General features: G+C 43.8%; 1 protein-coding gene across 1 annotated transcript in view; it reads right to left on the bottom strand.

Annotated features, from left to right (window-relative positions):
- Positions 1-6180: 6180 nt before the first annotated feature.
- Positions 6181-24152, bottom strand: part of PRPS20 (chloroplast 30S ribosomal protein S20) — a 44141-nt gene continuing 26169 nt past the window's right edge. Inside the window, exon 3 of the mRNA XM_086797571.1 lies at positions 6181-6741. Within this exon, the coding sequence (XP_086653697.1) occupies positions 6526-6741 (216 nt within the window). The 3' untranslated portion in view covers positions 6181-6525. The remainder of the gene's footprint in view (positions 6742-24152) is intronic.

Here is a 24152-nt window from a genome sequence, read left to right as displayed (position 1 = left end):
CATCATTTTCCATCTCATCACATCTTTTCTCATTTATCCATATCAGATCTCATCCACTCGCATCTACCCATATCCACATCTCATCACATCATATTCGTTCACATCACACAACACATCACATTCAATCATTATCCATCACATTCATTCGTTCATATCCACCACATACATTCTCATAAAACCATCCCATCACATACATTCTATCCACATTATCTCACATTACTTCTATCCACATCATATCTCATTCATATAGATCTCATCTCATTCATCCACATCCATCTAATCGTTCACAGTGTACGAATTCTCACATCTATCTATACATTCATATCTATCACTTCACATCCACATATATTCATGACACATCACATCACATTCTTCCACATACACATCTATATCCATTCTTTCACATACATCCACATTCATTCTTTCACATACTCAACTATATCCATTCTTTCACATACGTCCACATTCATTCTTTCACATACTCATTCACATCCATTCTTCACATACACATTCACATCACATTCTTTCACATACACATCCATTCTTTCACATACATATCCACATCCATTCTTTCACATACACATCCACATCCATTCTATCACATACATCCACGTCCATTCTTTACATATACATTCACATCTATTACATACATCCATTCATTCATCCATCCATCATTTCATTCACACCTATCCGATTCTCATCACATCTCATTACATCTATTCACCTCACATCTCAACACCTCTATTCACATCACATCCATCCATCATTTCATTCACACCTATCTGATTCTCATCACATCTCATTACATCTATTCACCTCACATCTCATCACCTCTATTCACATCACATCCATCCATCCATCCATCCATTCACATCTAATCTGATTCACATCACATCTCATCACATCTACTCACCTCACATCTCATCACCTCTATTCACATCACATCCATCCATCATTTCAAGTTGTAAGCTCAGTCATCCCATGTCTCTTTTACAATTAGCACTTAGTGTGGTTACAAAAAGATGAGTTACAAAGGAGGTATAGTAGCCGCGCGAAAGGTCATGTTAACCAAAGTGGTTAACAGTTAGCTCACACCGCGGGAAAATTTATGTTTGCTCATGTGGCAGCTTGTTAGACTTACACTCACTCCCTACCTTTCTTATGCTCCATGGCACCATATTTCTCAACACCCCCCCCCAACTTGGTGCCATATTGTTAGGCTATTACAAGGTGGTTGGATGTAAGGTTTACAACTCTAATACCCTCCTTGGGTGCTTGATTTTCTACTCTTAGGTGTGGTAAGGTTTGGTTACAACATGTCATCACCCCCCCTTAGTGACAACATAGCTACTTAAGGTGATAAGGTATGGTGGAAAAAATAGAAGTGAATGAGATGAGATGGGGTGGGTGTCTACTCATATGGTGACCCCTTTTTACAACATGTAGATTGAGAAATAGGCTTGGGTTGTGAGGTTTATTGATGTAGCTCTTAGAAGAGTCTGTCATTGGAAATCTCCTCTTTGCTCGATAAAGACTCCATATAGTTGGCTTCTTAGTTCTTGAATCTGCATTGATCTTCTTTGTGTCCCAGCTTCATGTAATGATCACACTTTGTCTTTTAGTTGAGTATGCATTCGCTTTGGTAATGTTCCATCATTCCACAGTGAAAGCATTTCTTTGTTGTTTTGTTGAAGAGTGCGTGTTGCACAGTAACTGTGCTTCCTTGCTTTAGTTCTTTTTCTTCTTTAAGAAGAGAAGAGACACATCCTTCAAAGGTTGGCTATGGCAGATTTTTTAGTGTAGTAGCCAATGCATTATACTCCTTTGGCATGCTTTTTAAGAGAATGGATAATGCATCCTTATCTCCTATCTTGGCATTTATGCCATCCAGTTGTGATTTTATGCTTTTCATCTTGTTAACAAATTGTGCTACTTACTCACTGAAATTCATTTCTAGTCTATAGAATTCAATTTTGAGATGATTTCTTGATTTTTTGCTTTAGCTCTAAATAATAAGTTTAACTTTTCCCATGCATCTTTGGCTATTATCCTTGTGATATATGTGGTGAATGAGATTAGGGCCCAAATGTAACCCAGTAAGTGACAATACATGCTCATCTTTCTCTACCCACTTATCAATTTTGTTCTTCCTTGACCATCTTCCATAGTTTTTTGTGCATTAAGAGGTATTTCATTTGTGTGGCCCAAGTGTGAAACCCTTCCCTGGTGAACTTCTCAACATGACTTCTTGTGGTTGTTACATTTTGAGGTGGTTTTACCTAGCTTTAGTTTAGAAAGTGTCTTTACCTCTTACAAATTTGGCAGTACAAATGAGATATGTGCAATGCAAGGGGAGTGATTTTCAGTGCAAATAGAGGTTCCCCAAATAAAAACATCCCTAATTTTAACGAGTTATAAGCTTACTTTTTATTGACTGTTGTTAATTGATTAATAAGGTGAGTAGAAAGCCTGAAAGTTAGAGGATCAAATTGAGCTCACCAATGAAGTTTTTGAAGGGGATTTTCAACATTGTTCTTGATGAGAACAAGTGTCCTATGTAGAAGGATTCAGCTCAAAAATCCTAAAATTGGGTAGATTTGTGCCAATTTTAGCGACTGGTTTTTCGTCGATTCCGCCTCACCTAGTTGATGAAAGAGCTTAAGGTGCAAGCTGTAGGATCCTTGTGCTATGGGTAACACACACTTTAGATGTTTTGCCCTAAATTGATGCACGGAAGGAAAATGGCCTTCAAGACAAGCACGGCCCCTATAGCCTGAAATTTGCAACTTGGAGAGTGAAATCGCCGATTTTCTCTAGTGAGCTTGGTCACCAATAGAGGTGTAAAATAAGCGGCTAAGAGGGCTTGGCTAATGGTTGAGAGATGGAGGAGAAATCAACTCTATAAATTATGATTAGTGGGTTTAATGATAGGATTAGTGATAATCTAATTGGGATTTGGCTAATGAGAGCTAAGAACTAAGCTATGGAAAAATTTGGAGAAATTTAGAAGAAGAAAGGAGGAGCTCTCATACAATACTGAAAAACACACTACCCTAAGCTATGGGGATGGAAGCTATGATCTAAGGAGTTGATGAAAAACCCTAAGCTAAGTTCGATGATGCCTTAGTGCACTTTTAATGATGAGAAGATGAACTAATTAAGTTCTAGACTCAAGTTCATTTAGGTTACAAGATTGAGACTTGTACTCATAGACAGACTTGAGAGCTTTCTTAATATGATTACTTGAAAGTGACCCCTTTTATGTAAGGTATATACATCTTGGCTTTGTTAGCTCATGTGGAAAAATTCTTGCTTGTTCATGTGGCAACTTTCTCACTCCCTACCTTGTGCTCCTATTGTAGGAAGACTTATATAACGGTAGTTGATGATCTTTAGTAATTTAGTGTGGTTTATTTTCCTATTGTAGGAAGACTTATATAACAGTAGTTGATGAAGAGAAGCTTGTTGTGATTGATGAAGATGCATTGAACACACCAACTGTGCCATGAAAGATGATTAATTACATTATCGTGGCTCTTGCACAGGTTGTGCAACACATCCGCGAAAGAAAGTAATACAATAGAAGAATGTTTGTATTCCTTTTCAATTACAATCTAAAATTGATCCCCCCTCTGTAGCTTCAGCCCATAGATCTAACCTAATGTAAATAGTAAAGGGGCAAGGGGACAGTCTTGTCTAACTGACCTACTGATCTCAAATCCTCCAACTAGAATGCCATTAATCAACAGATGCAAGTTCTAGCTTTTGCAATGAGATTATGCCCAATCCTAGTATTTAAAAGGCAATATGATTAATCTATGAGCGGGTGAGCTAATTTCTAAACGAAGCCAAGGTAACCCACCACCATAAATGGAATATCCCTTCCAAACCTACAAAATGGAATATCCCTTCCAAACCTACAAAACTGCTTCTCAAAATATTCCTTATTTTTTAATAGAAGGGGGTTGGTATCATAGGGGTAGGTATTGAATGTTTGTTTGCATGAAATAGAGCTTGTAAACGAGCTAGCACACCATAATATATTGTTGTAGGACAAGTCAAGAAAAACATTATGTAAGTGTAAAGACTAAAGCAATACCAAAGTATATATGGCTGGTAAATCACGCCTTACATTGGTCAAATCTATAGTCATTTAGTGTGGTTTATTTTCCTATTATAGGAAGACTTATATAATAATAGTGGTTGATGATCTTTAGTCATTTACTGTGGTTTATTTTCCTATTGTAGGAAGACTTATATAACATTGGTTGATGAAGATAAGCTTGTTGTTTTTTTTTCCGAGAAAAGTTTTTTTTTCCCCCAGAAAAGGAGAAGCTTGTTGTTGTGGTTGATGAAGATGCGTTGAACACACCAACTGTGCCATGAAAGATGATTAATTCGATTGTCGTGGCTCTTGCGCAGGCTGTGCGATACATCCACGAATGAAAGTAATACACTAGAAGAATGTTTATATTCCTTTTCAATTACAATCTAAAACTGCTACTGGTAAAAGAATCTAAAACTACTATTGGTAAAAGAAAAGTAATACAATAGAAGAATGTTTGTATTCCTTTTCAATTGCAATCTAAAACTGCTCCCCCCTCTGTAACTTCAGCCCATAGATCAAACCTAATGCAAATAGTAAAGGGGCAATGGGACAGTCTTGTCTAACTAACCTACTGATCTCAAATCCTCCAACTAGAACACCACTAATCAACAGATGTGAGTAAGTTCTAGCAATTACAATGAGATCATGCCGAGTCCTAGTATCTAAAAGGCAATATGGTTAATCTATGAGCGGGTGAGCTAATTTCTAAACAAAGCCAAGGTAACCCACCAACATAAATGGAAGATCCCTTCCAAACCTACAAAACTGCTTCTCATAATATTCCTTTTTTTTAAACAGAAGGGGGTTGGTATTATAGGGGTAGGTATTTAATGTTTGTTTGCATGAAATAGAGCTTGTAAACGAGATAGCACACCATAATATATTGTTGTAGGACAAGTCAAGGAAAAATTTATGTGAGTGTAAAGACCAAAGCAATACCAAAGTACATATGGCACAAGGCTTGGTAAATCACGCCTTACATTGGTCAAATCTATAGTCATTTAGTGTCCTATTATAGAAAGACTTATATAATAATAGTGGTTGATGATCTTTAGTCATTTACTGTGGCTTATTTTCCTATTGTAGGAAGACTTATATAAGAATGGTTGATGAAGAGAAAGGAGCCATACAGAGCCATCTTTTGCTGTGGTGCTGCCATCTCAGTATCTTGGTGGAAATGTCTTTTGCTATGGTGGTACCAAAGATACTTAATATACCACGGTGCTCCAATGCATACAAAGTTTGCCAGAAATCAACAAATTGTACCTTCCTTAACCCTTCTCACAGAGGCCCACAACAGATGCAGAACCACTAAACGGTGTTTCAGCCCACAAACACAATGGCATCATTACTTCAAGCTTGGCCCCATCATTCCACCATTTGACCAGTAAATTATCACCATTCACATACTTCCTGGCGAGCAATCATCCCTTTGGTACATGAAAACTCTTAGAATACAAAGAACTTAGAAAAAACATGGCAGCCTTTTGATTTCTTCCTCTCCACCACACACGAGCACCTCTACTTTTCACTGCTTGATACTGTTGTAAAGGGGACTTGTGGGTACAATTGCATGATGGAATACCGTGACCCATCTATAGCAAAACCCATTCCTACATGCAAGACAATACATTGCATTACTTTGGAACTGAGAACCATCAAAACTTGTTTGAAGATGGTTCCATGGCCTCTGCATGAAAGGCCAAAAGAATGCTAGGGCGTTGAGAGGAAAAATTCACAGTTCAGTAAGATTTGACACTACATGAAAGTACCCGTATTTGAAGACTCTACAGGTCCAAAATTGCACAATGACCAAGAGAAGTTGGACAGATGCAAAGCACACTAGGAGGAACAGCTTTAACTAGCCCTGATGTCATTAAAAACACCTCATTTCAAAGATAGAATAAGCATGGATGCACTAAGTGCAAGCATGATGACCAAGAGAGAGACCTTAGATCAGATGAGAAGTACACGAGGAGGAACAGCTTTAATTGGCCCTGAGGTCATTAAAAACACCTCATTTCATAGATAGCATAAGCATGGATGCACTAAGGGCCAAAGTGCAAGAGAGATCAGAGAAGTGGGACCATAACTTAGCACGTCGAAAAGCCTGTGGCTAATGAAGGCTAGTGACAGAACTAGGATTAAAACTTCTACAATGCCCAATTGAGACACTTTGAACCATAGAAGTCAGTATCATATAAGATATAAGACAAATCTAAGAGGCTGGCAATAGAATCTTCTGCAGTGAGGGAAAGGAGGCAAATTCATAGAGGATTCATGCACCTCACCTTGAAAACTTCAAGATTGAAACTTTATAAACACTCATCATCAAGTTTCACTGTTCATTTGGGAAATTGACGCCATCTTTGGAGTCAGTAACAGTAAGCTAGCATTGACGGCTATAAAGCCAGACTTTAATTCGGGTTATACCACCCCAACTGCACTTCCACAGTTTTCTTTGCCCTTGATAGACGAGACTTCCTACGTGCTCCTGTGTTCCTGTGAAGGGTACCAACTTTCACGGCCTTATCAATTGTTGAAAACGCTTCTGAAATCTGTGTTTCAATGGGCAAAAGCATGTCTTGTGAAGGGGCTGTTGTCTTTTTCAATTCTTCAAGTGCAACAAAAACCTGCAGCAAGTTTCCACCACTGTCATGTTAGGCATCTTCGCATTCAAGCTCGAAGATTGAAATCAAATATTGAACTGGCTGTAAGAAAAAAGTGAAAATGCCACCTATTCCAAGGTTCCTAGGAGGCACACAAAACTAGCCATGGACAAAACCACTTTTTTCTTGAAAAGAAAGAGCGCAATGCATAACAAGATGTGTGGCAGAAATAGTAATTAGGGTTAGGTTAATTCATGTGTGGGAGACATACACAGAGAAACAACAAGGGAGAGAGAGAGAGAGAGAGTTGTGGGGATAAGTCAACTCACCAAGTGAGTGTGTGACTCCCCTATCACACATGTATATTGCACTAGTACACATAGTGCACTTAGTACATTAAAAGTACTAAGTGTACTATGTACTATAACTTATGGGCTTGTACACACTATAAGGGTGGGTATAACGCCTTTACCCCAACAACCTCCCACTTAAAGGCAAAGTGCCCTTAAGTTAAAAAAAATCAGCATGTACATGATAATATACAAGACCATATCAAGGCTGAAACTGGCCTCATCCAATGCCCATCAAGTGTCTGCAATGAGCAAACCGCTCCGGGGGCAAACTCTTTGTCAACAGATCAGCCGGGTTGTCATCCGTGTGAATCTTAACAAGCTGAATTTGCTTGTTCTCTATCACCTCTCTGATGAAGTGATACTTCACATCCACATGCTTCGTCTTTGCATGAAAAACAGGGTTTTTTGCCAACTGAATGGCACTCTGACTGTCACAATGCAACAATGGAATATCCCCTGTATAGCCCAAATCAACCACTAACCGAGATAGCCATAATGCCTCCTTGCAAGCCTCTGTGGCTGCAATATACTCGGCCTCTGTAGTAGATAAGGCTGTGCACTTCTGCATCCTGGATATCCATGACACAGCACCTCCTGTGAATGTAAACACATAACCGGTAGTAGACTTCCGGTTATCTGGATGACCGGCATAATCCGAATCCGTGTAACCATGCACTAATGCATCCTGTTTGCCAAAACATATGCACATATCCTGTGTGCCCTTCAGGTATCTCATGACACCTTTCACTGCTTCCCAATGCTTCTTGCCAGGGTTGGCCATGTATCTAGAAACCACTCCCACTGAAAATGCAATGTCCGGCCTAGTAGCAACCATGGCATACATGAGACTGCCACAAGCTGAAGCATACGGAATCTTGGCCATATCAGCCCTGTCTCTATCCGACTGTGGGCTGTCCATAGCACTGAGTTTCACATATGGAGGCAAAGGAGTACTAGTCTTCTTCCCCCCGTCCATATTGAACCTCTGCAAGACTTTGCCAATGTATTCCTTCTGAGACAAATACAACACATGCTGATTTCTGTCCCGAAGTATCCGCATACCCAAGATGTGATTTGCATCACCCAATCCTTCATATCAAAGGTCTGATGCAGCCTCTGCTTCAAGGCATCCATCTCCTTACGAGATTTCCCGGCAATCAACATATCATCAACATACAAGATGAGGATCAATAGACTGCCATCCAAAGCTTTCTTGGTGTACAAGCAGTGATCTATGTCACTTCTCCTGAATTTCTGTGATTTCATGAATGTATCAAATTTGTGATACCATTCCCTTGGTGCCTGTTTGAGCCCATAAAGACTCTTTTTCAGCTTGCATACAAGCTTCTCCTTTCCACTTACTGTATAACCCTCTGGCTGTTGCATATATATCTCCTCATGGAGATCACCGTGAAGAAAAGCAGTCTTCACATCCATCTGAATCAAGTCCAGATCATCATGCGCAACCAAAGCTAACACAGCTCTAAGTGTGGTCATTTTGACCACTGGAGAGAAGATCTCCTCAAAGTCCACACCATATTCCTGCTTGAAGCCCTTAGCCACTAACCTGGCTTTGTATCTTGGCTTTGCATCTGGTGCAACTTTGAGCCTGTATACCCACTTGCATGGCAAAACCTTCTTGCCTGCAGGCAAATGCACCAACTTCCATGTTTCATTTTTATGCAGAGAATCCATCTCTGACTTCATGGCACGCTCCCAAAGAGCTTTGTCTGCCCTCTGTAAAGCCTCCTTATAACATGAGGGCTCCCCACAATCAGTAAGCATCAAGTAGTCAACCCCTGGAACAAACCTGTCAGGGGCTCTGGAGGGTCTTGTGGACCTCCGTACCCAATGACCATCATTTGCAGGTTGCTGTCCAGCCTGCATATCGCCCATTGGTGGCTCCTGTTCCATGCCATAAGGCTGAAAAATCATGCCTGGTATCTCCTCCAACTGTGGTATATCCATAGGGATATCTTCTGCCATCTCTGGCTGTCCATTTGGACCATTTTCAGCACCATTTAAGGGCTGGTTTTCCTGCTGTAATGGTTGATTTACAGCCCTTGGTTGTTGTCCATGATGTCCATCATCATCAAAGATGACTCTACCAGGCTCCTGTTGCCTTGCAGGCTCCTTATACATGCATGTTTCATCAAAAAGGACATCATTGCTGCGTATAATCTTTCTATTTATGGGATCCCAAAGTCTATACCCCATTTCACCTCTGTCACCATATCCTAGGAATATGCATTTGTGAGACTTAGGATCAAGTTTGGTGCGCATTTCCCTGGGTATGTGCACGTACGCAACGCAACCAAACACTCTCAAGTGCTTGTATGACGGAGGCTTCCCTGTCCATACTTCTTCTGGCACTTTCCCACCAAGCCTCGTGTTAGGTGACCTGTTTATAAGGTGAACGGCTGTCATAACAGCTTCAGCCCAAAAACCATGAGGTAATGCAGCATGTGACAACATAGAACGGACCTTCTCCTGTATGGTCCTGTTCATCCTCTCTGCTGTCCCGTTTTGTGGAGAATCATAAGGAGTAGAGAGCTCCCTCTTGATGCCTTTAGCATCACAAAAGTCCTGAAACTGTTTGGACATATACTCTCCACCATTGTCGGAACGCAAAGCCTTCAGTGTTTTGCCAGTTTGATTCTCAACATGAGCAACAAACTTCTGAAACACTGAGAATGTATCACTCTTCAAACGAAGAGGATAAACCCACACCTTGCGTGTGGCATCATCTATAAAAGACACAAAGTATTTTGCCCCTCCCAAAGAAAGCTGAGGCATCTCACATACATCTGTATACACAAGCTCTAACTGAGCATCTTTCTGTCCAAGAGCTTTCTTGTGAGGGCACTGTAGTTGCCTACCATATATACAATGCTCACAAAACTGAAAACTTGAAAACTTTAGAGAAGGCAAGTAACCCAAACGAGACAATTGCTCCATTCCCTTGACACTCATGTGTCCCAACCGGCTATGCCACATAGAGATTTCCGGCAGCTTGGTTGCATTTACATTAGCATGGTGACAAACACCTGCATGCATAAAGTAAAGAGTGTCCACCTTAGTGCCTCTGGCAACAACCAGTGAGCCCTTACTAATTTTCCACTTTCCACTACCAAATGTGGTAACATAATCAGCATCATCAAGCTGTCCAGTAGAAAGCAGATTCTTCTTGATTTCAGGCACATGCCTGACATCATGGAGCATAAGCTGTGAGTCATCTGAAAACACAAGCCTCACATCACCTCTGCCAAGAATCTTGCATGCATGGTTATCACCCAAATAAACCACTCCTTCATTGCCAGCAGTATACCTGACAAACAAGTCTATGCAACCTGTGACATGAAAGGAGGCACCTGAATCAATGATCCATGAGTGCATACCATGACCACCTGTAAGAAGTGAATGGGCATCAAGTGAAGACGTAAATAGGACCTCATCCTCACTGCCACCTGCATGTGACACATTGATTTCTTCAATCTTGACTCCACTTTTGCCCTTTGGCTTTACATCTTTGGCTTCATCCTTCTCTTTGTCTTTGCCTTTTCCCTTTTCTTTTTGATCATTTTTCCATTTGTAGCATTGCTTTTTAATGTGTCCCTTCTTGCCACAATAATGGCATTCCAAATCCTTTTTGGAGCGTGACTTGCTCCTTCCCCGTTCTTGGCTTTTTCCCCTTTGTTGGGATCTCCCACGTGCATTCATTGCATTGGACTTTCCAACAGAGTTGTTTTTCCTGTTCATCTCTTCTTGAAGAAGAGCACCCTCAACATCTGCATATGACAGCATAGCATTCGAATTGCTAGTGGCTGTCCTGAATGTGTCCCAACTCTCTGGCAAAGTGCATAACAAAAAAGTGGCTTTGAACTCATCGTCCATTGCCAACTTTTGATTAATGACCTGGCTGACAATACCATTAAACTCATTTAGATGGGCTGTCATAGACGCCCCTTCCTTCATCTGAAGACCTATGAGTTTCTTCAACCAATACACTTTGCTTGAGGCACTTTGTTGGGCATACAAGTCCTGCAATCTCTGCCACATTCCCCAAGCTGTCTTCTCTTCACGAATGCTGAAAAGTAATGAGTCTGACACAGACAACATGATAGTAGATCTTGCCAACTCATCCATATCTTCCCACTCTTCAGCAGTAAGAGAAGCGGGCATTACACCCCTTTCTTTGATAGGCTTGTGCTGCTTTTTCTGGAGCAACACATTGTAGCACTGGGTTTGCCAAATATCATAATTATGCGAGCCTTCAAGCTTCTTGATGTGAAGCAATGAAGAGCTCTCACCTGTGGTGGTTGCCATAGCAAAATGCAACCTGTCAATGCCTGACTCCCTGCAAAAATGTGCAAACACTGCACCAAAAGCACACAAAGTGCTCACAGTTGTTCTCCCAAGCTTTATCTCCCACTGCGGAAGCACAAATGCAACTTTTCTCCCACTTTATGTGATGAAATCACCAAAATCTGGTTGCTGCAGATTTTGGACAGCACCTTAAATGTGCTCTGTTGCCCTTCCAAAGTACTGTACAGCAGTACCAAGTGCTCACCAATGATGTACCAAACCTGTACCGGCAAGTACAGCAGCTGAAATTGAACCTTTTGGTCACTCAAAACAGTGTACAGCCATGCTAAAACTTGCACAAAGCTGTGCCAAATCTGTACCAGCAGGTACAATAGCAATAAATGCTCTCCTGGCTGTCCAAATGAGTAAAAATCAGACTTTTACAGTCCCGTACACTGCATAAAACAGTCCCGAACAGAAATTGGGCAAAAGCCCCTTGACTGCAAGCTGATTTTTGAGGATTCAAGGCATAAATGTCTTGCCTGCTGCTTTGCCAAGCTCAACAAGCATACGAACTTGAAAAGCCCCTTGATTTAAGATCAATTTCTGATCATACATGGTACATTGACGCACATGAAGGCATCCAGAGTGTTCACGATGCTTCCCCTTGGCCACATATACATCAAATACATGAAAGCCCCTTGATTTACAGGCACATTGAACGCTTGTAAGGCATCAACACATTATCCACAGCATCAAACGCGATTGCCTGCATGCAAATCAACCAAATCGGCACAAAAGCCCCTTGATTTGCACTGCAATTTGCTGCAATTTTGCCCAAATGTGCGATTTCTCACATCATACAGCATGTATGAGTGCTTAATTGCACAATTACATCAAAAGCCCCAAATTTCGACATCCAATCTGCAGGCTGAATTTTAGTTGTTACAGGAGAAAAGGGGGGGGCACTTCTTGTTGATGTTGATGCTGTTGCTCCTGCTTGTTGCTTCTTCTACAGCATTCCATTGAAGCACGAGGCTAACGAGTCCATAGGTTAAGATCATCCACTGTAGTCCAACACCTATAGTTACCACGGAGAAGAAGACGGAGTAGGAGAGGGCGAGGACCAACGTGAGCGAGAGAAGATAGGTGAGGCGGCCACGCAGCTTGCTCCGCTTCTTCACGATCACGCGGTGCGTGCTGACAAGGCGGAAGCACCTCTCCTCCCCGTGCTCGCACGGGTACAAGTAACGCGAGTTGCTAGATGCTTGCTCACGATCCAGTTGCCGCCGCCTTCGCCTGCGTATCTTACGCCTTGTGGCCAGGTGCCTTTTGCAAGCCTACGACTGGCTGTTGGCTATGGCGCTCCTATCGCGTATCAGCCCGAGCTTCTTACTCGTCCCAGATATGCCACCACAACCTCTGCACCTGATAGCGCTACACGCTTCTTTGTGTATTCGCCTGTTTCGCCTAGCGCCAAGCTGGCCTAGTATTCGATGGACGCCCGCTTATGCTGCCTTGGCTAATGCTACACGTAGCTCTGTCTCTCTCTGCAACTTACGCAGGCTGCAGCTGAATCAGGTCGACAGAGCTACACTTTCCTACGTGCAACACAGACAGTTGTAGGCGCCTAGCTCCACCATCATGTTGGAAGTATACTGCACATCCAGGGAGCTGCAGACTGGCTCTGATACCAGTTGTGTGGGAGAAACAGTAATTAGGGTTAGGTTAATTCATGTGTGGGAGACATACACAGAGAAACAACAAGGGAGAGAGAGAGAGAGAGAGTTGTGGGGATAAGTCAACTCACCAAGTGAGTGTGTGACTCCCCTATCACACATGTATATTGCACTAGTACACATAGTGCACTTAGTACATTAAAAGTACTAAGTGTACTATGTACTATAACTTATGGGCTTGTACACACTATAAGGGTGGGCATAACGCCTTTACCCCAACACAAGACACAACAAAGCAGTGGCATCCATGAACCATGAGCCCCCTTTTTACTTGAGCCCATGACCAAGGTCCTAAACCTAATCTAAAGATGTTGCTTCATTCCAAACTATCCCCTCCTACATTGAGCACTCACATCACTGGTTGACATCCTTGTCGCACTCTTAATCATTAATGATCATTTAAAGCCATGTCTACAATCTTGACCTGTCCAAGCCTATCAATTGACCTAGCCTACCACCTCTAGCTAGCCTTGGACCCAATTGTCTGTAGCTGATCCTCAGTTGTCACCTTGACAAGCCTAGCCTCGAAGCCCTTCAACCTTGTTATAACCTGTGTTCCAACTCAAAGTTGCCTCCATAATCTGGCTCATGTCTAAATTCAGCTGGGTACACACTAGAAAGGCTTACCAACCTACCAAGGCATAGAATCATGGGTGTATGGCACGTATAAGAAGTCTCAGTCCCAAACTCCTCCTTGGAAACTTGTCAACATATGGCTCCATATACCATTAGGCATTGAGCTCTACACTTTAATGAAAGGTGTCCAGATACATGCCAACCACAGCCTAAGCCACACTCATGCTTGAGAGTTCCTAAGCACACAAGTGCATAAGAGCACTCCCCTGTTTTTTCCTCGAACATCAAAGGTCTTGATGTGATGTAAAGCAGTATACTCCAAAGCAGAAAACATTGTTAGGCCATCCCCTAATAACACTAGTACTCGTGTACCACAGCAAACAACCCATAGCTGGCCAGGCCTAACCTTAAAGACACCTATTAATGAGAGAGAAGTGGTTCAGCCTAGACTATGCAAGCTGATCATATTAAAGTTAGACCCCCCATCAATTTTAAGATTATTTTGCACTATACTGGTCAGCTAGAGTGTAAACCCCTATCTTGGGAGAGTCTTTAATCCATCCCCTTTACTGTAAGCATTCTTAAACTTTCAAGTCCCGAGCTTCCCGTCATAGACTGCAACATAGAAGATATCATGAGTCCAGAGAACAAGCTTTTAGGAGCTTTTTCTATGACGTGAGAAGGGGGGAAAGAGGGAGGGGGGATGGGGCAGGGGGGGGAGGGGGGGGGGGCGTGGTCTTAAAAACTGTTTTGACTGAAATTCAAGCCTAGATTAGCAGAAATTAAGCATTTACTTCAAGTCTTAAGAAGGAAAAAAGCATTGGCTCTAATAACATGCATTATGAAGTACAATACCAATAAAAGCATGTTTTCAAAATCCCCAAAAAAACAGCATGATGATTTTGTCACATGCAGAAACCTTAATCGTTAACTAAGCTACTATGCAATTGGTAGCACAAACACTGAGAGAAGGGAGGAGGGAGAGAAACACTAGACACTGGATTGCATAGTTGCATTCCGTACCCGTACTCATCCGATGTGTACCTTCAGTACTTTCCGTACCACTCCATACGTACCGTACCTCGTACAGATAAGGTCTTCATACCAAATATGAGGTTCAATGTACAACACTTAGTTGGCCCGTTTTTTAATTATTTTAGTCACTGGCCATTGCTCAATAGTTAATAGATTGGTTTTCATTTCAGTATTACCATTGTCTTTCATGCTATTTTTGTATGGATGCTAGATATTTGTTATTTTACATACATGCATGCATATATATATATACATACATACATACATACACACACACATATATATATATATATATATATATATAGTAAAAATCATGAACGTACTTCTTATCTTGATGTGTACTCGTACCGTACACGTACCATACCGTACCGTACCTAAAGTACTCAACCACTATGCTGGATTGTGTTCCAAACCCACTGAAGAGCTCCCACCTTTTAAGGTTTTTCTTTATTATGAAGTTGAAATGAGTACGACTTAGATCTGGCGGGAAGATTCCAAGGCAAATCTTGTGGGTCACGAAACTTGTCACGTGCACAAAAGCTTTATGCGTCACCCTTGATGCAAATCACCAACAAAAATAGAGAGAAGAGAGAGATAGCTGTATTTTCAGTATATTATAAAGTACATAAAACTGTCAAAGATGGCTGTACAAGACTGTGGCCCTAACCCTTGACCTGCCCCAAAAGGGGGGTAGATGAAGAGACTAAATCTAACCTAGACTTTATATAGGCCCAAAACATGCTGGTCAGTCTGCCCTTCAGGCTGTCGGCCTGCTCCACGACTTGCATATTCAGTCATTACTGAGGCACCTTCACGCACGTGAGTTTTACCATCTGGCTGACTGCTCCTCATGCTGGCCAATAGGGTCCTGCCCTGTTCTTAGGTGTTACATGCGCGGAAGCTTTGTGTCTTCTTTCAGCCCTAAGCAGCTTTCACAGGAACATCGTGATGCAAAACGCAAAAGAAGAGAGGGAGAGAGCTGTATTTTCAGTATATTCATATAGTACAAAAAGGTACATGTCTTGGAAGCCCTAGGAGCAGAAAAATACATCAAATATCTTCTTGTTGCCAACCAGCCGTGTAGTACTTCCAGTACCCTGCCGCCCAATTCCTGCACCCACAAGAAGCCTTCTGGGATCCTTCCGTGCCTTGCTCAAGTTCATTAGTCTACTGTTTATCTACTGCAAATCAGGGATTAGCATGTCTATGTGCAGCATGCACATGACATCCCCTTCTGCTAAACTTGATGACAATATTCTGACCTTGGATGACTGTCATCATCCCCTGTCCCCACATATGGTCTCCCATACCTGTCATCTTTCCCTTCCTGGCAACCTTTTCACTAAAAACCTTGCCTTAGGTCTCTGAATCCACTCCAAATCCAATGTAGATCTGTGCATCTGTTCCACTTGTCCCCTGGCTCTTCATGCCTTGTCCCAGAACACTTTCTTTGGTCTTCTTTTCTTGAGTATTGAATCTGGCATCCTCACTCCACCCCTTGGATGATCATCATCCCTTGGAACCGTTTTCCTGAAAGCCTTTCCTGGTATGCCTCAAGTGGCATACCAAGAAAGGCTTAGGTCTCTGAATCTACTCCAAATCCAGTGTAGATCTGTGCATCTGTTCCACTTGTCCCCTGGCTCTTCGTGCCTTATCCCTGAACACTTTCTTTGGTCTTCTTTTCTTGAGTATTGAATCTAACATCCTCACTCCACCCCTTGGATGATCATCATCCCTTGGAACCGTTTTCCTGAAAGCCTTTCCTCATATGCCCCAAGTGGCATCCGACTCACACGACTACCATTCCCCTTGGATCTTGTGGAACACCACCAACCAGCCACCTGGGAACTTCTTCCATGTCTTGTGTTACTCCTCTTGGACTGTGCACCTTCATACGGCACACCATCAGTGCTTAGCATTATTGAACCTTAAGCTCTAATACCAAACGTTGAAAAAAAAAACGTTTTTTATAAATGTTTCTTTATAAACGTTTTTTCGTAAACGTTTGTTTATAAACGTTGAAAAAAAAATGTATATATATGTGTGCCGTTTCCTACCTGTTTCCATCTCCCACCAATTTCTATTTTTGTTTTCCGTTTTTTTTTTGGGAGGAGGGGGGGTTGTGGCGTTTCCGTTCCCGTTTCTCGATTCTGATGACACTACTAAAAACATTCACGCTTATTAAATGTTGTTGGTAGATCTTCATGGAGCCACCTGTACCTATTTGGTCCTCCATGCTCTTTTCACATGATAGAACTCATGCCCGAACACACGAACAGCATGAGGGACACATGGAAACAGGGTTCCTAATGTTGGCATTCGAAAAAACACCCGTCTTGATCAAAAAGCAAGAAAAAAGCAAAAGTCAAACATTCTTGACCAAAAAGCTGAGGCCACTGTTGGAAAGAGGACATCAAACTAGATCAAAAACCTAAAAAGCTTTTAAGCTGCTCCAAGGCCAAAAAGCAAGGCCCTAAAGATTGTAAAAGCAAATCAAGAACCTGGACTATTACTAATAGTTAATAAAACAAAAGCAAGGAGACTAAGCAAAAGCTAGAAGATAAAGCAAAAGCAAAGTGTGGCAAAAGCAGGCTCCCCCATCAAGTATATAAGAAGCTTGTACCCTCATGGTGGAGCATAGGAACTTTTAGAGCTTGACCTTGCAGAGAGCAAGAGGAGTCTTGAGCAACATCATCATCCTCCCTCTCTACTTCCTAAGCACCATCCAAACTCACCCATCTGCTGGCCGACAGCCCTTCCAGCCCATCCCATGGCTAGTGGACACAGCCAAGGCCCTCCTGACCCTTTGGGGGTGGTTCTACACCTCCCCCATGCCCACATAATTGTTCTTGGGGCAGCCCTATGGGCTAGCCCCATCCCTACATGCAAATCCTACATGTCTACACAAAGTTTTGGCATCCAATGTTATACCAGATACACAGAACCATGACATCATTCCAGAGGGAGACTCACAGCACGGACTGGCACTGTTTCATGTGCAAGACAATGCACACCTGACCTTGGCCGCATGTGCAAGACAATGCACACCTGACCTCGAACGAATGGAGTGGAACCTTGGCTGACTCGTCCCGGACTGGGCTCACATGGGACCAGTTTTCCACCCCAGGTCCTGCACCTTCTTGTACAAATATGTCTACATGGCATCCAAGAGCGGGATGCACGTGACATCCCCTTTCTGCTTAACTTGATAGAAGCTGCATAGCCTCCAAATTATCCTTCAATAACACCGGATAGTCGTCGAAAAACTCTTTGTCAAGCCATACCGCTTCGTGGGTCCCTCGGACCTGAAACTTTGTGAGAAACCATCTTTGCCTTCGGCTTGAGCCATGCTTGAAGTGGTGCAAAAGGATCTGTTCTGGAAACATCACTTCAGCTTCATCAATGATATTTGGTTCCGCCTCGTCTTTCACTTCTCAAGGGATCGGACCTGTATATGGTTTTAACTAATTCACATCGAACACATCGTGCATAGTCCAACTCGGAGGTAGCTTCAACTTCATTGAAACCTCGTTAATCTTGGAAAAGGTCCGAAGCTCCTGAATGACAACTTTGGGTATCGCTTGCCCACCTGTTTCAACCTTTGCTTCATAATCCGAAGATAAACCCAATCACCTTCAGAAAACTTCATATCCCTTCGGTCTTTATTGGCCTATCGAGTGTAGGTCTCCTGTGCTTGAGCCAACCTGACTTTTAATGACTCCAAAATCTCTTGGTAAGACTCTGTCAATCTGTTCGTTTCAGGTATTGAAGACGAGATTCTGGTCAATAGCATTTGGAATGGTCTTCCAAATGCTGCCTCATATGGAGTCTTGCCAATAGCTGAAGAAAAAGAATCATTCAAAACAGCTTGAACTAAAGACAAATAAGATTCCCACTTACCTTGTTGATCATGCACATAACATTTCAGCACATCGAAGGCCAACTGCTGGTAGATTCCTATCGGGTCGTCCATCTGTGGATAAAATGCACTAGAAAATTTTAATTTAGTACCAAAGTTATTAAACAATGCTCTCCAAAAATGACTGGTAAACTTGGCGTCTTGGTCTGACACTATGGTCCTAGGAATCCCGCTAATCGAGTACGAATGCCTAATGGAACAAATGAGCAACGTTCTCAGCGATCACATTGACCCTGCATGGAATAAGCATAACAAATTTGCTAAATCTATTAGCTATAGTCAATCACTGAGTATTACGCTTACTCAGACTGGGAGGCAGATTCGTGACAAAATCCATTGAAATATCTTGGAAAGGTCCCTCAGGAATTGGCAAGGGCTGTAACAACCTTATCTTCTTCCCACAAGGAGCTTTCACCTTTTGACAAATATCAATGTTGTACATATGAAAACACATCTCGCCTCATCTTTGGCCAATAGTATTGCCATTCTAACTTCTCCAAAGTCAAATTCATGCCTCTATGACCACCAGTAACGGCATCATGGGCGTCATGGAGAAGAGCTGCCTTGGACGACTTCATGACACACAGTTGGCCTTTGTAGAAAAGCCAACCATCACATATCAAAAAGTGGTATGGTCATGTAGCATCCAATGCCTGTTCCCACTGTGTGCCGAATTCCTCGGAATCCGCGTACGTGTGCTTCATGTCGTCTAGTCCCGTACCAAGGTCGAGTCTAGTGGTCTGAATCAACGTTACATGTCTCTTCCGGCTCAAAGCATCGGCCACTGGATTGGTCTTTTCAGGAAGGTACTCAATCATACCACCAAATTGCTAGAATATCTCGCTCCAACGGTGCTATCGGTCACTCCACTGTGCACTTGGCATTGTTTGAATCTAGCATAATGCCTGATGGTCAGTGCAAACCTCAAAGTCACAGCCGTAAAGAAAATGTTTCCAATGTTTCAAGGCTTATAACTTATGAGACATGTAAGCTACTGGATGACCATTCTGTTGTAATACACCTCCAACTGCAATGTTACTCGCATCCATGATCACCTAGAATGGCTCGTCCCACGAGGCAAGTGCTAGACAAGGCGCCTCTGACAAAGCCACCTTGAGGCATAGTAACAGGGACGGAGGGGACGCAAGGCCAGGACGCGGAAACGCCGTTCCGAATCGGCGATTCATTCCAGCACGGGTTGGAAACGGAGGGGACGCCTCGGACAGATGCATCACAAGGGAACGTCGTTCCGAGAACGGCGGAACGAGCTACGTAGGTCGAGGACGGGACAAGAACGGGACGACCGCGGGGCACTTTTTTTGCACCGTTTTTCGCTTTTTTCCGCCATTTTTCGCTTTTTTTTTTTTTTGCTTATGCCCGTTGCTTTCCTCCCGTTGGTGGCTGGCAGCTGCCCGTTGCTTTCCTCACGCTGGCCTGGCTGCCATCACCCGTGACCTGAGCCTGTAAGCCTTGTGCTGAGTGCTCTCCTCTCTCTCTCTCTCCCACTCTCTCACTCTTGGCCAGCCGCCCCACTCTAGAGCTTAAGGCTTAAGCAACAAGCGCTCTAGCCTCTCTCTCTCTCTCTCTCTCTCTCTCTCTCTCTCTCTCAGTGCCTAGGGCCAGGCCCCACTCCCTCTCCCACGGGCCACTCTCTCACTCTCTCTCTCTCTCTCTCCCACTCCCTCATTCTCTCTCTCTCGAGTCTCAACCCACAAGCTTTCTCTAGGCTCTAGCCTCTCCCTCTCTCTCTCTCTCTCTCTCTCTCTCTCTCTCATGGCATCTTCTTCACAAGCAACCTTCGGCTCCGCACGTCATGGTGGTAAGAACCGATGGTTGGTCATGGTGGGAAGAGGTTAATGCCAACGGCCCTGGAAGTGGAGGAGGTTCACGCCCATGGTCTTGCAAGCTTTGTCCCTATTGGGCGGACGAGTGGGTCAGACAAAGTGAGAGCCCACTTTATGCATGAGTCCGGGCACGAGGTTCGATTTTGCACGGGAATCACCTCGGAGAAGAGAAGGGAGCTTCTTGAGCGCATTGCCGGGCATGAGGCTTTGAGGGCTGCAAGGCCCGCACGTGTGGCTGTGGATCCTGCAGCATTTGTGACACCACTTGAGGGGTCTATTTCAGGGTCAGGGGGTGCATCTACCACATCTACACCACGGCCACATGGTGTAGGTTCCTTTGTGATGCCCACTCATCTGTTGGAACATCTCTTTAACACTCATGCCTGATACTCTAGCGAGGTTGCCTGGCGCACTTAGGTCCCAAGGTTCTTGATCTCTCTCGTCGTCGAAGCTCGCCATAGCAGGAAAATGCACCTCCTTTCCGGAGCGCAAACTGACCATCCACTATGTGTGCGGGAGACTTCCGAAGGCTTCCGGATGCTGGAAACCAACCGTCCTTCGAGCAAGAGGAGTCACTCCGAAAGGGGTGGTCCACCGGAGTTTGAAAACCAACCACACGAGCGAGAAAAATAAATTTCTGGTTTCTTGCTAAATCTTTACATTTGAAGTAGGCTCTGATACCACTGTAACATGTGGAAACTTCGGGGAAGATTGGTTACTTCAATGCTTAGAAATTAGCACACTTTTCACCGACGAAAATAATGCACAAAACTAAATATAGATGTGCAGAAAATAGAGAGAGAGAGAGAGAGAGAGAGAGAGAGAGAGAGAGAGGGGAGAAGAGGACACAGTATTGGGTCCCAAATACCCTTTGTAGGGCCCCCACCACGGATGGTGTATTTGCTTTTATTAGAATGATGCAAATCTGAAAATAAAAGACTGAACCTGAACCTTCTTCGCTGAGGAGAATCCTCTGCCCTTGACCTTCAATCCTTCACCCTTTGCATTAGCTTCTCCTTGGCTGTCCTGGCCCTTGAGTTAGCTCCAACACTTTGTGAATTATGAGATGAATGGAACTGAATTATGCCCTGGGTATTTATACCCCTCACTGATGCTGGTCGGCTGGTTTTACCCCAGTCAGCTGACTGAAAATAGCTTCACAACTGTATAAAGTAGCATTAAATGCTAAAGACTCATGCGCATTCACACCTGGGCTGTTTGGCCAGCATGCGTTTTTGTTATGGGCTGCTGGGCAGCCTGTGTGGGCTGCCCCACACCTGGCCGACAGGCTTTAAAGGGCCTGATGCCCTGTCGGCTGCCTGTCCGGAGGACCTTGGGCTGGCCAACAGCCCTTCCAGCCCATCCCAAGGCTTGTGGGCACAGCCAAGGCCCTCCTGGCGCTTTGGGGGTGGTTCTACCCCTCCCCCATGCCCATATAATTGTTCTTGGGGTAGCCCTATGGGCTGGCCCCATCCCTACATGTCTACACAGAGGTTTGGCATTACACAGAACCATTGACATCATTTCAGAGGGAGACTCACAGCACGGACTGGCACTGTTTCATGTGCAGGACAATGCACACCTGACCTTGGACGCATGTGCAGGACAATGCACACCTGACCTCGGACGAATGGAGTGGAACCTTGGCTGACTCGTCCCGGATTGGGCTCACATGGGACCAGTTTTCCACCCCAGGTCCTGCACCTTGTACAGATATGTCTACGTGGCATTGAAGTGTGGGATACACGTGACATGTCACTGCCCAGAGCCCAGCTCCACCACTTGCCGCCGCAGGCATCGTCGCCGCCCAAAGCCGATTTTAGCCACCTACCGCCGGCGCCTCCGCCACCCCAGAGCCGGCGTTTCAACCACCTGTTTGCCTGATTTCCACCACCTGTTAGCCGCCCTGTTTGCTCCACCACCGCTTGTTGGCGGTTGCCTGCCTCCTCCATCAGCACCTCCTTTCAACCGTCTTCTTTGAGGGGGGTTGCCTCCATTTGAAGAACCACCACCTCCTCCTTTTTAGTGAATAAGTCTTGGACAGCCATACACGAGTATCCATATCTCTTCCGCAAATTCTTTGAGGGATTTTTGTGAACAACATAGACTTGGTCATATCTTGGGACTAGCCCAGTGTAAGTCTCTTGTGGGTCATCCTCGTGGTGAGCTCGGCATCAGTTATCTTGTGCCTCGACATCGACTTCAACCCAACCAGCACTTTTTGTTTGATATTGTATTCATTTGTTGAATTTGTCCTAACTTGGAAAAGCCCCTGGATTGTTCCTGATATAAATTCTTGAAGAGAGGCCTGTCAATGTGGTGTACTGTGTGAAACCCCTATCTCCCATCTCTCTCTCTCTCTCTCTCTCTCTCTCTCTCTCTCTCTCTCTCTCTTATACACGTGGTTTAGTCTCTCATGACACGCCCCGCTGGGCTTATAATGGTATCAGAGCAGGATTTCTCTTGAAGAAATCTTTTCTGGGGCGATAGAGCCATGTCAAGAATTGAGGGAGACCAAGGGCCTCAAGGAAGGGAACAACTACGAAGCCAACATAGAAGTTCTAGAAGGGAACCAAGGTTGCCAATCCGTCTCTCATGAGACCGCACTCATGACATAAGCTAAATATCGAGACTTTCAAAAGTTCAAAAAGTATCTTCAAGAAGAGGAGTTCCTAGCTTGGAGAGCCAAGAAGGAACAAGACTTCAAAAGAGCTCAAATGTTCAAAGACTTTATCAAATACCAGATCATCGAAGCCGAAGGTGTGGAAGCCGCTAAAGCATACTTACGAGGTAAAGGGGTTACCTTTAGAGAAGAACCTAGAGCCATGTCAAGAATTGAGGGAGAACTGAGAGAAGCTATGTCACCATTTGGTCCATCCCCATTTCTGGAGCCACTTCTATGAGATTGTCACTCCATAGAGTGACCAGATTTGTACCATGTTCACATGTGGCCAGGCCAGTGCCCCATGTGAAAGGGTCAGTCATTTGGTGTCACATGGACGGGAACCAGTTGTGTGCCACCCGTGTGTGACCAGTATTGTGCCATATGGACGGGAGCCTATTTGTTACCACCCGTGTATGACCAGGATTGCGTCTTATCCATGGGACTATCACTCCATGGAAGGACTGATATTTGTGCCGACCTTGTCTATGGGATTGTCACTCCATCGGAAGGCCCGTGCTAGGACTTGTGTTTTGCCTATGGGATTGTCACTCCATAGGAAAATCAGGACTTCACATTTCTGTCGCGCCAGTTTTGTGCCTGACAAGAAATCTTTGTACAAGTTCCATAAAAGGAAGATTTCGTCCATTACATGTGCACATGCATTTATGTTTGCATGCATAAACTTGTTTTCGCATGACTTGTTCTCGTGTGTTTGCCTACTATGTCGTGCCAATACACTCGACGGGGATGCTCCGAGTGTACCGTGGGTGTGCTATTTGCGGACCAGATCTCCTTTGGTCCAAGAGGCCTATAAAAGGCACATGAGCTCATTGTTGTAGTCATTCTCTCCCTTATGGAGTGGATCAAGTACTAGGACGGATTTTGGTGTGATACACCTTTATAGCAAGGCAGCCTAGGGCTGTAGATCTAGAGTACCTTTTTGTACTATATGAAATATCCCATTTGCACTTGGAAAGAGTTTAAGGACAGATTTTGTGC

The sequence above is a fragment of the Cibotium barometz genome, chromosome 66 (genome assembly GCF_041138505.1).
Source record: "Cibotium barometz isolate CiBa-2024 chromosome 66, ASM4113850v1, whole genome shotgun sequence".
NCBI classification, from domain to species: Eukaryota; Viridiplantae; Streptophyta; class Polypodiopsida; order Cyatheales; family Cibotiaceae; genus Cibotium; species Cibotium barometz.
The sequence above is the reverse complement of the archived record's forward strand: the minus strand, read 5'-3'. Positions and strand labels throughout refer to the sequence as shown.